At 35.1% G+C, this 14798-nt stretch overlaps 1 protein-coding gene across 1 annotated transcript in view; it reads left to right on the forward strand.

Annotated features, from left to right (window-relative positions):
- Positions 1–14798, forward strand: part of LOC142337475 (coiled-coil domain-containing protein 87-like) — a 45885-nt gene that overhangs the window by 25770 nt on the left and 5317 nt on the right. The window contains exons 12-16 of the mRNA XM_075386723.1: positions 2646–2779; positions 8875–8966; positions 9422–9610; positions 9965–10240; positions 12449–12598. Coding sequence (XP_075242838.1) covers positions 2646–2779; positions 8875–8966; positions 9422–9610; positions 9965–10240; positions 12449–12598 — 841 coding nt within the window. The remainder of the gene's footprint in view (positions 1–2645; positions 2780–8874; positions 8967–9421; positions 9611–9964; positions 10241–12448; positions 12599–14798) is intronic.

The raw sequence follows: 14798 nt of genomic DNA on the forward strand, positions 1-14798 counted from the left end.
TTTGAAAAAACCTACACTACAGCGAAAAAATCATATTATATGACTAAATTTACTTCCTGTATCGGAGACTCAAGGCGCACTTTTAAGTTGTTAAATGATATCAAGGGTCGAACTACTAAAGATTTGTCTCTGCCAGCTCTGTCATCTTGCGCGAGAATGGAAAAAAGTCCTTCAGGGTGCGAAATTGTTGAGAAATTTAATGAGTATTTTATTACTATTGGACAGAATGTTCGCTCTTGCCTGCCGGATGTGGAATTAGTACTACCAAGTGATCAAAACTTTTCTATGCATCTATATCCAACAAATACAGCGGAAATTGAAACAATCATCCATCAGCTTGATAATAAATCATCTTCTGGGGTTGATAACATGAGCAACCTTATTGTAAAAGCAACTTCACCTGTTACATCGGGGTATCTGGCTGAGCTGGTGAATAAGTCATTCAAGAAGGGTTTTTTTCCAAGTCTTCTGCGCAAGGCGAAAGTAATTCCACTTCATAAGTCCGGTTCAAAGCTTGATGAGAATAACTACCGACCTATATCTCTCTTAATTGTATGGAGTAAAGTTTTTGAACGAGTCATGTTTAATAGAGTCTACTATTATTTTGAATCTTTTAGTCTCTTCTTTAATAAACAATTTGGTTTTCGAAAAAAGCATAGTTGCGTTGATGCTCTGGCAGAGCTGACAGAGAGGATAAGGCATGGTAGAACTAAATTTTCTGTGAACTTTTTCTTGGATCTTAAAAAAGCATTTGATACTCTAGATCATAGCATCCTAATTAAGAAGTTGTCCTGCTATGGAATTGGAGGAAATGCCTTAAAATGGTTTGAAAGCTATCTACATAACAGGTCTCAACGAGTTGAATTTTCTGGTTTTGCATCTACATATAAAGAAATATCTTGTGGCGTTCCACAAGGGTCTGTTTTAGGCCCTATTTTGTTTTTGATATATATAAATGACCTACCAAGTGTGTGTAAAAAGTTAGAAGTTTTTCTTTTTGCTGATGACACAAATCTTTCCGCACTCGATGTGACTTATGAACAAATCACAGCCGACCTTGAGTCGGTTAGCAGATGGTTGACTTCTAACAAACTAGTACTGAATCTGGATAAAACAGTTTGCTTAAACATAGGTCATCGTGCTTCCAGTGTTGGTAGCTTCTGTATTGAAAATATTAATGTGCAAGCTGCTGCTACATGTAAATACCTGGGAGTTATGCTGGACTGCAAGCTGGCTTTTCATTCGCATATTGGAATTGTTTTGAAAAGGTTAAGCACCCAGTGTGGAGTCATTTCAAAGTTACGTCACTATGTACCCAGAAAAGACTTGATATTATACTACAATTCGAATATCAAGTCAGTTATTCAATACGGACTTCTTGTGTATGGATGCTGCAGTCGTTCTGCCCTGTCCAGGATTTTTTCACTGCAGAAAAAAATTCTAAAATTCATTTGTTTCAGGAAAAAGCGTGATCAGTGCTCAGATCTTTTTGAAAAGCATCAAATTTTATCGGTTTATGAATTGTACTTGTATGAGCTACTTAAATTTGTTCTGCGTTCTCTGAACAGTCACCACAGTGAAGAGTATCTCAACTCGTTTTTTTATTTTTGAACGTTCTGATCGTATTACCAGAAGTGCTAATTTACGTCTGTTGAAACTGCCATTATGTAAAAAGCAAATCGAAAAAAATTCCATCAAGTATAGAGGTACTATTCTTTTTAATGCATTAGAGAGAAGTGGAGTATTGCCCAATAATCTTACAGAGCTTACTCCGTCAGAGCTTGTAAATTTTGTGCATTCATTTAGAAAACATTATTTCATTGGGAATTCAGATTTAGTTACCTTGGTGTTCAAACAAAAGGGTTCGTGAGGGCTCCTGTCCCGGGCTGCTACGGCAGCCTGGGGCAGGAGCCCATTTTTTTTAACTTCTATTTTTCCATACCAAATATGAGCTTCGTAGCTTTTTTAGTTTTCGAGATATGGCCCTTTTTTGTTCCATGATACCAAAAACACTTAGAAATTTTTTGGTCGATAGGAGATTAAATTATCGATTTTTCTAAAGTTTTGATTTTTCTACAGCTCTTTGCTTTTGTGAGCGTCCTCGTGGTGCTCAGACCTTGGCAGTGGGACCAAAAAGTTTTTGGACGTTTTTTAATGATCAGAAACACTTGTGACTTCTTTTGCTACTTTTTTACAGAGCCCTTTTCTTCTCTAGGTCTTTTTTCATTTTGCTTTGAAGACGTATTACGCAGTGGGGCAGACCTTGTGTAGGCCTGATGGCTTCGTTGTCTGCCCTCTCCAGCTTAAAAGTCCAGCATGACTCTATTGTTAGTATCCTTTCTTTTTTGCATATCTGTTACCGTTTTTGAAAGTTGTTATTTCATTTAGTACTGGAGAAATAAATTCTTTCTTTCTTTCTTTCTTATTAAATTGAGATCTGTTCAAAAATTTAAAGAATTTTGTTCTGTCGATCAGTGGATTTGTTTTGACCACCATTTGAATCGCTAAAAGAATTGTAAATAGAGCACGAGCTCCTAAAAAACTATTTATTTTTGATAACTATTTGAGGGGGTTTTTGGGGCAAGCTTGTTTTGATTATTCTTATGAAAGTTGTGTAAAGTGGACTTCTATGCTTTTTTATTTAGAGACCTCCAGCCAACTTCTGAAGGATTGGAGCCACCTTGGGCTGGAGTAGGAGACATGGAGGACTGGAGACGGACTGCTGATGGGTCATTCAAAGGGTCACATGAGATGCTGATAAAACTTCTGAGGAACAAAGGTAAAGAAAATAGACGGGATCATCCGAGTCTGTTCCTAGTACAGAGAGTTTGATCACATCTGGGATCTTTTCCGTTTGTGCCCCCCCCCCCCCCAGCTTAGTGGGTGCATATTATTTGCACCCCCCAGATGCACGTGCCATATTTTTACATTATGATTTACTATGTATAGGCACGTGCTCTGTAGCGGGGGGGGGCATAACGTACTGGGGGCACAAACGGAAAAGATCCCACATCTGTATACAGGGAGGCTGAAAATTTTTAATTGCTCTCAAACAAAGTTTGTAACAATTATAACAATTATATTAGTCCTGCGTTCTTTTTTAAGCTATATTTTGCTCACATTTTTTCGTCTGATCCCCCACCCACCTCTTTCATCTCTGTCCCTAGCCCGCACGTTTGAGCTGTCAGGGGTAAGTTTTGATTATCATTGGGTTGTCGAAGTTAAGTATATTTTTTCTTTGGAGCATCTGATACGCTAGCAATGAGAAACGAAAAACTACCCAACAGTTCTAAAAGTAATCAAGTTACTTCTACGCCAAAGAATTGTTCTTCAGCTGATTCAACTTTTACATTCGATAATTGCTAAATTTGGTGTTACTTGGGACATCTCTGGAGCAACTAAAATTCTTTAAAATACTTTAGAATGTTACCATTATTTGAAAAATAGTATCCTCCGACAAAAGCTAGTGAGCTAAAAAGTCGGAAAACGGATGAATGGAGCAGAGACATGGTTAGACAGTTAAACTATAGCCTCCAAGTATAGCACAAACGATATTTTTGAGCAAAATTTTGTAGTAGCTGATGTTTTGTTTCGCCACGCTGAGCTGACGTCATGTTCGCATTATTTTGCGCTGCAAAGACCATGTGCAGTTTTGGCAGAGACTTTTCCAAGAGTTTAGTGCCTATAATGAGATTTGTCCATTTAACAGTTTTAAAACCTAATTTTTCCTTGAGTGGTAAAATTGGTGGCGGGGGTCACTACACGCAGAGTTCAATTTATATGTGATGCAGTCCGATTGCTCTTTTGTCTAGTTCGTACTTTCAATTTAATTCAACTAAACTTTGGTCGATCGATATATTCATCGTAGAGAAATGTGAGTGGTATCATTAGAAAACTCGTCCAGAGTAGAATTTGAAAATAAAAAAGTTTTTTGAATTTCTTTTTTTTCGAGGAGTTATCGAAGTTCAAATTTTTGTTTGAACAAGTGATATTTGGCATGATCTTGTTCACTTTTAGCGTTATTTCATGTTCAAATTGAGTTTTTTTTCTATCAAATTGTTAGTTCAAAATTAGATTTTACGATACAAAATGAAATAAAACCTTTTCACTGAAATGTTATTTTTAATGGCGTTGTTTAATGGCGTTATTGTTTAAAAATGCTTCATGACCCATTGCTCATGATAAATGCTCGGAAAAAATATAAGAAAAGTCTGAATGGAAAGATAGATGAAAGACGACAGCTGCTCGAATTACATGAAATAATTAAGACAAGCAAAAAACCACTAACGATTGGAACGCGAAACTTGAGCTGACTACTTCTTCTAAAGCACGTAATTACAATGAACTGCAATTAAGGATCTGTTTCAAAAAAGTTGTGATGTCTTTCATAATTGTTCCGACCCACTTGTGGGGGGAGAACTATATACTCAAATGGGTTTTTTCAGTCAATTTTGGCCGATCGATATATTCATCGTAGAGAAATGTGAGTGATATCATTAAAAGGCTCGTCCACCCTAGATTTTGAAATTAAAGATTTTTTGAATTTTGTATATTCGAGGAGTTATCGAGGATTGAAGTTTTGTGTGAACACGTCATATTTGGTATGATTTCGATCACTTTTAGTGTAATTTTTCTTCAAATTATGATCTTTTCTTTTAAAATTTTTCATTCAAAATTATATTTCACGCCACAAAAAGAATCAATTCGTATTCCTGATACACAAAAGTTGATAAAAAAGACTAGTTCTGGTCTCATAGGGAAGTTTACTATAAAAAAAATTCGAATTCTATTTGAGAGCTGTTTTTTTTTTAGAAAACTTCAAATTTTTTAGGTCACCTAGAAACTGGTCACTTTTCATATCGATATTTGGTTAATGATATACCTGATTTACATTAGAATGACGCCTAATGAACAAAAAACTTGTTTTCAAGGAATCGCACATGTTTTTTATGGCTTCGACTCTGAGCTTTTTGTAATTTTTAATGAAATTTTGATTCTTTTAAGATTTTACTGAATTTTTGGAGCTCTATGGCGTAGAATCGTTGACTAAATGTGCGATGGGTTTCATAATGAGCAACAGTGAAGCAATTCAGTGCTTTGATTGGACAGCTAATGACTGTTAAGATTTTATATATATATATATATATATATATTTTTGGATTTTTTTTTACATTAACCTATCATAAACTTATTTTTGTGAACTGTAAGCCAGTCTCAGTACTGACAGGAACCCCTTCCTTTCTACTGCAACCGAAACTAATATATTGAGCGGTTTTATCTTCTAACTACTGGTTTTATGACTTCGATGCCACAAGATTTCAAACAATTTTGAAATTTTTGGGATTTTTTCGTATTTTTGAATCCTTTTGAAATTTTATCAAATTATTCTAATTTGGATAGCTCCCTTTAGTTTAGGGAAGACGTTCAATGGAACATAGATAAAGTTCTCAGAGAAAAGCTTATGGTTTAAATGGCTTCGACTCTTTCTTCTCGCACTTTTCTACTGATTTTTTGGTTTTCGCCTGTATTTGTTGTTTTCATCGTCATAAGACTTATTGTGATATCTTATTGGTAACCCATGCATGACAAACATATTTGTCCTTCTATCGAGTCATGACTGAGCGTATTTGTTGACTTCTGTTGAAAGCTATTGAATTTAATGGCTGTTGAGACTTCAAAAAATAAAAAAAAATTTTTGAACATTAACCAATCGTAAACTTACCATCGTGAACTGTACGAACGCCTCAGTAATTACCCGAACTCCTTTTTCAAAAATAATCTAATTTGTGGTTTTATCTTCTAACTATTGGTTTGATAAAATCGATGCGCGAGTTTTCATAAAATTTTTGGATATGTGGAAAATTTTGGATTTGTTTGTGGTTCTTCTGAAATCTCATCACATTATCCTATTAGTGTTAGTTCCAATTGGCTTAGAATGTATGTTCAATGGGTCATAGTTTTCGAAGAAAAACTTATGGTTTAAATGGCTTCGACACTTTTTTCTAGCACTTTTCTACTGATTTTTTGGTTTTTGCCTGTATTTGTTGTTTTCATCGTCATAAGACTTATTGTTTCATCTTATTGGTTACCCATGCATGACAAACAGTTTTGTCCTTCTATCGAGTCATGACTGAGGGTATTTGTTAACTTCTGTTGAAAGCTATTAAATTTAATGGCTGTTAAGACTTCAAAAAATAAAAAAAAATATTTTTGAACATTAACCAATCGTAAACTTATCGTCGTGAACTGTACGAAAGCCTCAGTAATTACCCGAACTCCGTTTTCCTACTTCAACAAAAATAATCTAATTTGTGGTTTTATCTTCTAACTAGTGGTTTGATAAAATCGATGCGCGAGTTTTCATAAAATTTTTGGATATTTGGAAAATTTTTGGATTTGTTTGTGAATCTTCTGAAATCTCATCACATTATCCTATTAGTGTTAGTTCCAATTGGCTTAGAAAGTATGTTCAATGGATCATATTTTTCAAAGAAAAATTTATGGTTTAAATGGCTTCGGCACTTTTTTCTAGCACTTTTCTACTGAATTTTTGGATTTTGCCTGTATTTGTTGTTTTCTTAGTTAATGACTTATTGTAATGTCTTATCGTATCAATGACCTGTCAATGACAATTATTCTTGTCTTCCCATCGAGGCATGACTCGTATGCTCCCAGCAATCGCTTTTATTGCCTTTAGCTGAAAGCAATTGAGTTTAATGGCGTTGATACTACCGGTTTTCTCAGAAATTTCGTGGTTTTAATGTGTTTGTTCATATTTATTGTTATTTTGAAGTCATATTGAAAAAAAAGAATTTCATGTTGTTAAAAAATTAATGGATCCCAATGATTTTCAAATGTGACCCAAATGCACTTATTTAATCTTTCAGTATAATTTTAGTTGCATTAGTATGAATGAAAATGGAAGGAAGAATGCATAGTATTCAGATAATAGCTAATGATTTCAATGGCTTCAATAATTTGTGTTTTCGCAAATTGTTCAATTTTTTGAGTTTTTCTGCTTCTGTAGTCCGTTTATATGGCTTAATCGATCCAAGGACAAGTCCTATTGGTTTCATAATGAATCTTTAGTAAATTTATTAAGAATTTTTTTGTTATTGATGATTTTTAAGACTTAAGAAATTATTTGGTTTAAAAAAAAGTTGATTGATTTTCCAATTTTGCCTTATTATTTCCTTTTGTCAACTTTGTTACCTAGTCTTATTAAGGAAAATTGCCATCTGTTGTATAGTATGGACAAAGTAAAGTTGTGCAGTTAAGGTGTTATTCGATTGCATTTTGGCGTTGTTACTAGGTGTGTTCAAATTTAGATACTTAGTTTTTGCTGCTGTGAAATTTTTGTTTTTGCTGCTTTTGTTGTTTTTTTTCGTGTTTTTTTCAATGAAATATCTCGTGAGCGCTGTAATGAGGCATGGCGTTATGTAATTCAATAAGTAGTTAGGTTTTTAAACGTTTTTTAAACGTAAACATTATTTTTATTATGTCTTCATTTGGTTGACAATTAAGTCAAAAGTGTAGATGAGCTCGGGTCGGAACATCATGTGCGAACGCACATTAACGAGCATCCTTGTTTGTATGTAAAATTTCTTGACTATTTTTTACTCTAATGATGATAAATTTTAACTTTTTCAACAGCAAAGGATATACTGGTAAAGCCAAAGTACATTAAGTCTCTGTGCACCTCTCTGATCCGTTTTGCGACGGTATTCTGTTGTGTTTATTTGTTCTCGAACAAGGTTTGAAGCAATTATCGTCAACTTGTGTGTTTTTCATGATAAATTTTTACTCGACTGTTGTTGCGCTTTTGTTGCCCCTCAGAATTAAATTGCCACGCCTGTCGTTCTCCAGCAATTCGTTCGATGTTAGCAGTTTCGTGTTTCCTAATTACCGCCAGCTTTGCTAACTCATTTTAAAGCTTTGGATGAGTATACTTCCTTCTCTTAAGCAGTTACCTTAACTGGGGTCATTTGTTCTGTGACGGTGTTAACTCAGTGATTAACTGGTTCCAATTCTGCTGGAGTTCGTTATATTAACTTCGCAACAGTTTTGATTATTTCAAACTACAAAAATCATTTTTGTTTGTGATGTAAATATAAACAGGATATAATACTACATGTTTTGAAGTATTGAGCAATCAACATACGACAATGTTATAGAAGAAGAAGAATTTATTTCTCCAAATAAAGCAAAAATAAATAAATCACTTCACTAACAAAAATTTTGAAAAGAAAATTTACACGGAGAATGTGGCAATATGGAGAGGAAAGTCGAACCATTACAGAGAAAATGATCTGATCTGATCTCATTGGGCCATTTTTCTGTTAATTTCAGTTAATTTCAGCCGCTGGATTTCTCCAATAATTTTTTGCCTTTTGGGATTAGTTAAGCTTGATAATAATCAGTTTCAGTAAACAGATATTATCAGCACTTGCACGATCGGTTTTTTGAAAGGCAGAATTTCGATCGTGTGAGATCTTATATGACAGAGTTTATATCAAATTATACCTGGTATAAAATTTCATTTTTTAAGACCTGCTAACTTGTCTTACCTAGGCTTAATGAGGTGATACATCATTTAGTGAGTCCCGATAAGATAGTTTGTATCAAAATTGAATGAGCATTAACGAATAAAGGTTTCATATCACTGGGGTACAGTAAATTCTATCGCTTTAATGTGTGAAGTTTCTTGCTTTTGATGCTCTAATTTTTGACTACTGTCAGGATTTGTAATTTTATATAGGAGTTGACTTGATGCCCCGACTGCCCTTTTAAGGGATGGGTTTTCTTTTAATTGAATATAATTTAATGGGTGCATAAAATCTCATGTGAGTTAAACCTTTCGAAACCTGATTTCAGATCATGGAGGAGTGACTCTGCAGAATGACGACCCGTTTGCGAGAGATCACAATGCATGGATGACATGGTGGAAGACTCAAGTTGATCAACAGGTGCATTATAAAGATGACCTTACCCGTCTGAACTCTTACCAGTACTAGGCAAGACTTGGACTTAGACTTGCGAAGTCTTGGTCAAGACTTGCACAAGACTGTTAAGTCTAAAATGTGTTATGATCATAGCTTTGAATCACTACTGATACCTGGACTTGCCATTAGACTTGCCAAGTACTGACATTGACTTGGCGTTAAGTACTAGTAATTTCTGTTCACTCTACTGTCATGTTTTAGGCAAAAAAATCTTCATGATTGCTACGTCCTTATCATAGAAAACTAAATCGAACAAAATTTTTTTGGATGGAATAACTTCTTCAATTTACCCCCTCAAAATAACGGCTCGTAATCAAGCATATAGAGTGCATATAGCATGCATTAAGTTACGTCTAAATTGGAATTAAATTTTAAATTAAGTTTAATGCACCTTTGTGATTTGAGTGTTGTATGATTAGGATTACCTGAAGTTTCTGTCAGCGAGTGAGGGAGATTATTTGCAACTGTTGCTGCATCTCTTCAAAGAAGAGGACGAACTGGCAGCATCGGCAAAGGGTGATTCGGACTCGGAGGACGAGTATCTCAAAAACCCACACGACACTGTCCTTCAAATGCTCCCACCCAAGAGTCGAGAGAAAAATGCTAAGGTGCTCGCTTAATTTTTGTCCTGAATTTGGTCTTGCAACTGTTTGTATCATCGGCAATGGTTATTCTAGCGATGTCAACCAAAAATATGAGAGCTAAACTAAAACCTCTCAAGGAAACGATAATAGTACAAGCTGGACGTTGGATGTATGGAGAATTCATATCAACGCTGTTACATTTTAATCTTTTTGTCTAGACAGTTTGGTCGAGTTGAATATAGCTTCTAAATGCATAAAGTATAGCAAAGTAGATCTGCAGAAAATTTGGGAACATTACAGCGAGTATTCATTGTAGAGAAAGCAAAGAACTATCAATTATCAAAACCATATTGTGCTCAAGTTCTGATTTCGTTTCAGCTAATAGAAGCGGTTCGTGAGAAAGAGAAATATTCGGAAGGATTCTGGAATGCGAGATCAGTGAGCATCGGAGGTCTTGGCAAACTTCCCAGTCGGAAGGAAGTGGAAGACTCGCTTAGTGGAACGAATGCGGGTGGATTGGATGGAAGTCGAAATAAGGAGAACACTATTCTGAGCACAGAAGGAACCAAATCTGGCTTCAGCCGGAAGACCGAGGAACAACCACCTGTTCTGCACAAACTAACATTGGCATTACTAGATGGGAAAGATAGACAAGTAAGCACTTTTTATATAGAAGAAAGGATATTCTCTCAATTAAATGCTCCGATTCCGAAGCATTGAGCTGACGTCAAAAGAAGCAACTGCATAATTGCTCACAAAGTAATTCCTTTCATAACCCCGGACGCTCGAACACCCTCACCCTAATGCACCCCTTTTTTCTACTCCTCCCCTCCCCACCCCACAGTTAAATTGAAGCTAGCCTGCAAAAGCCCCAGTCACTGACGAAGGCGAAGCCCGACGTAAGACGGTTATTTTTTTATAGCTGCGAAGCTGTAAGCTGAGCGTAGCTATATTGCGGTGCTCTTGGTTTTTTATTACAATTCAAAGAATTTGAATTTTATTGGGGCGCTGTCTTTTTTTTTAAGATCAGTTCACACATTTTCATGATTTTTGAAGTCAAATTGGAGTAGTGATTTTGGTCAGGCCGAAACAGGAAGTGGAGCGAAAAATCTAGTGGTTTTGCGACGTGAATTTTTTTCGATCCAAATTTAAAGTAGAGTGAGAAAACGGTGTTTGAACAAAAATTCGCTTTCTCGCCAGTGGTTTTTTGTTCACATGCGGCAATTTGACTTTGATTTTCACTGTTTTTTTGGATCGGATTTTTTTCTAAATGGTTTTACCAATCCATTCATAGTCAGTTCTAGGTCTAGTTTTCTGTTTAGTCAATGAAAATTCTTTGAATTGTACGTCAGGACTTGTCCTGCTATGTTTTTTTTTGTTTCGTCGTCTGACGCTCTTTTTTCGTTTTACATTTGTTCACACAGCAAAGCTGTAAAAGTCAAATTTTCTGAATGACTTCTTCCTCTCACTAACGGATTTTGCGCGCGTGACGTCATTTTTCACTCGCTTTAGTGAAAGTTTTTATAGCTGCGAAGCTGTAAGCTGAGCGTAGCTATATTGCGGTGCTCTTGGTTTTTTACAATTCAAAGAATTTGAATTGTATTGGGGCGCTGTCTTTTTTTTAAGATCTGTTCACACATTTTCATGATTTTTGAAGTCAAATTGGAGTAGTGATTTTGGTCACGCCGAAACAGGAAGTGGAGCGAAAAAGCGAGTGGTTTTGCGGCGTGAAATTTTTTCGCTCTAATTTTAAAGTAGAGTAAGAATACGGCGTTTGAACAAAAATTCGCTTTATCGGTAGTGGTTTTTTGTTCACATGCGGCAATTTCACTTTGATTTTTACTGTTTTTTCGATTTTTTGGATCGGATTTTTTTCTAAATGGTTTTTCCAATCCATTCATAGTCCGTTCTAGGTCTAGTTTTCTGTTTAGTCAATGAAAATTCTTTGAATTGTACGTCAGGACTTGTCCTGCTATGTTTTTTGTTTCGTCGTCTGAGGCTTTATTTTCGTTTTACATTTGTTCTAGAACATTCTGTCTCGTCACTGCTTAAATGGCTTTTTCGCGCTTGATTTCACGCTTTCTGCGTGACCTAAATTGCGGTTATTCAGAAACAGAATCTGTTCCTAAAACAAAGTTGATTGTAAGAAAACAGAGTGTATGGTCCGACAGCCGAGTGGTTAAGGCGACTGGCTGTTAATCCGGAGATCGCCGGTTCGAGACGCGACAGGGAAACTTTTTTTGCACCCAAAATGAAATAAACTTGTAAGTTTTATAGGCGGCTGTGATAACTATTATCAACTCACTTCTGTATCTTTTTCAATCTGTATTTTACGGCACGCAAGTCTATTTCGCAGCTATTCCGGCAATCTGCCGGCTATGTTTAGGTTATTTGCGTGATTAGATTTTGATCATACGTGACTTACCTCACTCAATAAAATGACTTTTGCACTTTAAAACTTAAGTTTAATTTGAATTTGTATAAGGTCAAAGGAACTCCTATGTGCAATAAAGGTCCCTAATAAGAGGCTTCTGTGGAATGAATTTTAACAAGCTTTACTAATTTATCGCTGAATTTTTTTAGCCCAGTTTTGTGAGCGGCGTCGATTTTTTTTTTCAATTTAGATCTGTATCTTTTTCTATCTCTATTATATGGTAAGCAGGTCTATTCTTTCGCAGCTATTCCGGCAATCTGCCGGCTATGTTAATAGTACGTTAAAATGTAGTGGTTGTAGAATCGTTAACGAACAAGATCAATTGTAATTGCACAGTTCTCAGTTTTTAATTGATCGATTTCAACAATTTAAAGTTGAAGTAGCAAAGAATTTCTGAGAATCGCAAAAGAATAAGAACTGATTTTCAGGATGCCCTGAAAGAGCAGAAAGCGGAGAGACAGAGGAGGAAAGCAGCTGGTGCCTCCCTTCAAGATAGACTGGAACAGGTCTGGAATGATCTACGGGTTCCAGACCAGATGCGCCTGGACATGGCTCTTAAATACAGTGGCGAACCATGGGTAAATATTGAGGAATTCCTCAACCAAATCCTGATGGAAGTACTTGGGGAAATGTTTTCACCAAGAAGGATCTTTTTTTATAGCTGCGAAGCTGTAAGCTGAGCGTAGCTATATTGCGGTGCTGTTGGTTTTTTTTACGACTCGAAGTGGAGTATTGGTTTTCTTATAGTTTTTTTTTTACGGGAAGCACTATTCGTTCAGACGCTGTTTTGACCTAAAAGCGAAAGTTAGAAAAGTTGCCATGTGGATTATTTTTTTTCTGAGCGAGAGAACTTTTTTGATCATGAGTGAATGACTTTTTGACTTTGAAAATTAGTTTTTGACTGAATGGCACATATAGATAACCGTTTTTAGCCGTTTTTTCGTCTAAGTGGCCCATTTTTTTGCTTGTAATTTGGTTTTTGTAGAAATGATTTTTATTCGGTGCTATATTGAAATTTAAACCTTGGAAATTAATACCATAGTGTTTTGCAGAGCCTGAAAACGCGTTTCAAGTTCAAAATTGGCACATATTTCTTGATTTTTTAAATTAATTTTTGGCCTTTTTCTTATTGATTTCTTCATTTTTGGATCTTTTAGCCGTCTTTTTGTCAAAAATCAGTTAAAATAGCAAATTCCCGTTGATAATTAATATACTCAACGCCTCTTTTTACCTCGATGTAATTTTGTTTTATAAAATTGTACATATGCTAATCCGATGTTGGTAGTTTTTTCCAATTTTTCTGTTTTTTGTCTGTATTTTGGTTTTAATTACTAGAAATAGTCTTTTTGTGCAACATGAGGGGCTTTAATTTTGTACAATTAAAACTTCAATCATTTTTTACCGTTAAATTTTTGAAAAACAGTTAAAAATTTTTTTGTAAACGCTGTCTTAAAAATTTTATGACCGTTTTTTTGCAAAATGTTTCAATGTTTCGTATGTTTGATTTGTTTTTTTCTTTTTTTGTTCTGTTCAGGAGGGTGGATGTTTGTGTCGGATGACTCATTGTCTTTTCTATGTCTCGAATACTGAAAATTGAAATGTGTTCGTTTTTCTTGTTTTTTTTATTTGATTTTTAACTTTCAAAAATCAAGAATTAGTCTTTGTTACGGTGTTCCTTACATTGTGTCCATTTTGTTCACATTCTAGCTTGTATCATTCTAGCTGTGATCTGGCACCTACATTTATACTGCTTATATTTATTTTTTCAGTTATTAAAAAATTGAATGATATCGGCTTTTTCTTAGATTTTCGCCATTTCTTTGGTTTGCAATTGATTTTATTCAACATAAGGAAGTACCGACAGTTTGCTAGAGAGCCTTTTCCAGAATGTCCACTTTTTATTTTTTATTGTGACTTTTTTCCGGGCTCGGTATTGTTCTTAAACGATTTTATGCCTTTGAATGTTATTCTGTTGCTGTTCTATGATTATTGTAATTTTTGAGTTAGTTTGAAATCATGTTGTTTAGCATATGTACAACAAGAAAGAAGTATTTGTTGTTTTTGTCTTTATTGCAGTGATTAGAAATCTAACTGTAGTAGTTTTCTGATTCCTAACTTTGAGCATTATTTTTTGAAACATTTAACTTAGTTTCTAAGTTATTATTATTATTATCTGCCGTTTGCTTTCGCGATCTTTTTGAGATTAGAATCATGAATTGTTTGAGGGAAATTGATAGCCCTGTCAGCTTTTTCAGACTATCAGTGTTTTGAATATCCTAATTATTTCGCACTTAACATTACCAAACGTTTTCAATAATATATATTTTTGCTGCATTTTGTTTCTCTTATTGACAGTGGTTTAAATTTCACCTATTTTTAGATCAGACCGGGGGGGGGGGGGGGGGTGAATTTATGGTTTAATACAAAATCTAATGGCTTCAGCTGCAATTACGGTTTTTTGTCAAGTTCTTACGCTTCTAGTCGCTTCCGGATTTCTTCCGGCTATGTTTTTTTTGTTTCGTCGTCTGACGCTCTTTTTTCGTTTTACATATGTTGAACGAAAGTAAAAGCTGAAAAAGTCAAATTTTCTGAATGACTTCTTCCTCTCACTAACGGCATTTGCGCGCGTCATTTCTCACTCGCTTTAGCGAAAGTTTTTAGGTTATTTGCGTGATTAGATTTTGATCATACGTGACTTACCTCACTCAATAAAATGAGTTTTGCACTTTAAAACTTAAGTTTAATTTGAATTTGTTTAGGGTCAAAGGAACTCCTATG

Source organism: Convolutriloba macropyga, chromosome 4, assembly GCF_964194025.1.
Source record: "Convolutriloba macropyga chromosome 4, txConMacr16.3, whole genome shotgun sequence".
Lineage (NCBI taxonomy): Eukaryota > Metazoa > Xenacoelomorpha > Acoela > Convolutidae > Convolutriloba > Convolutriloba macropyga.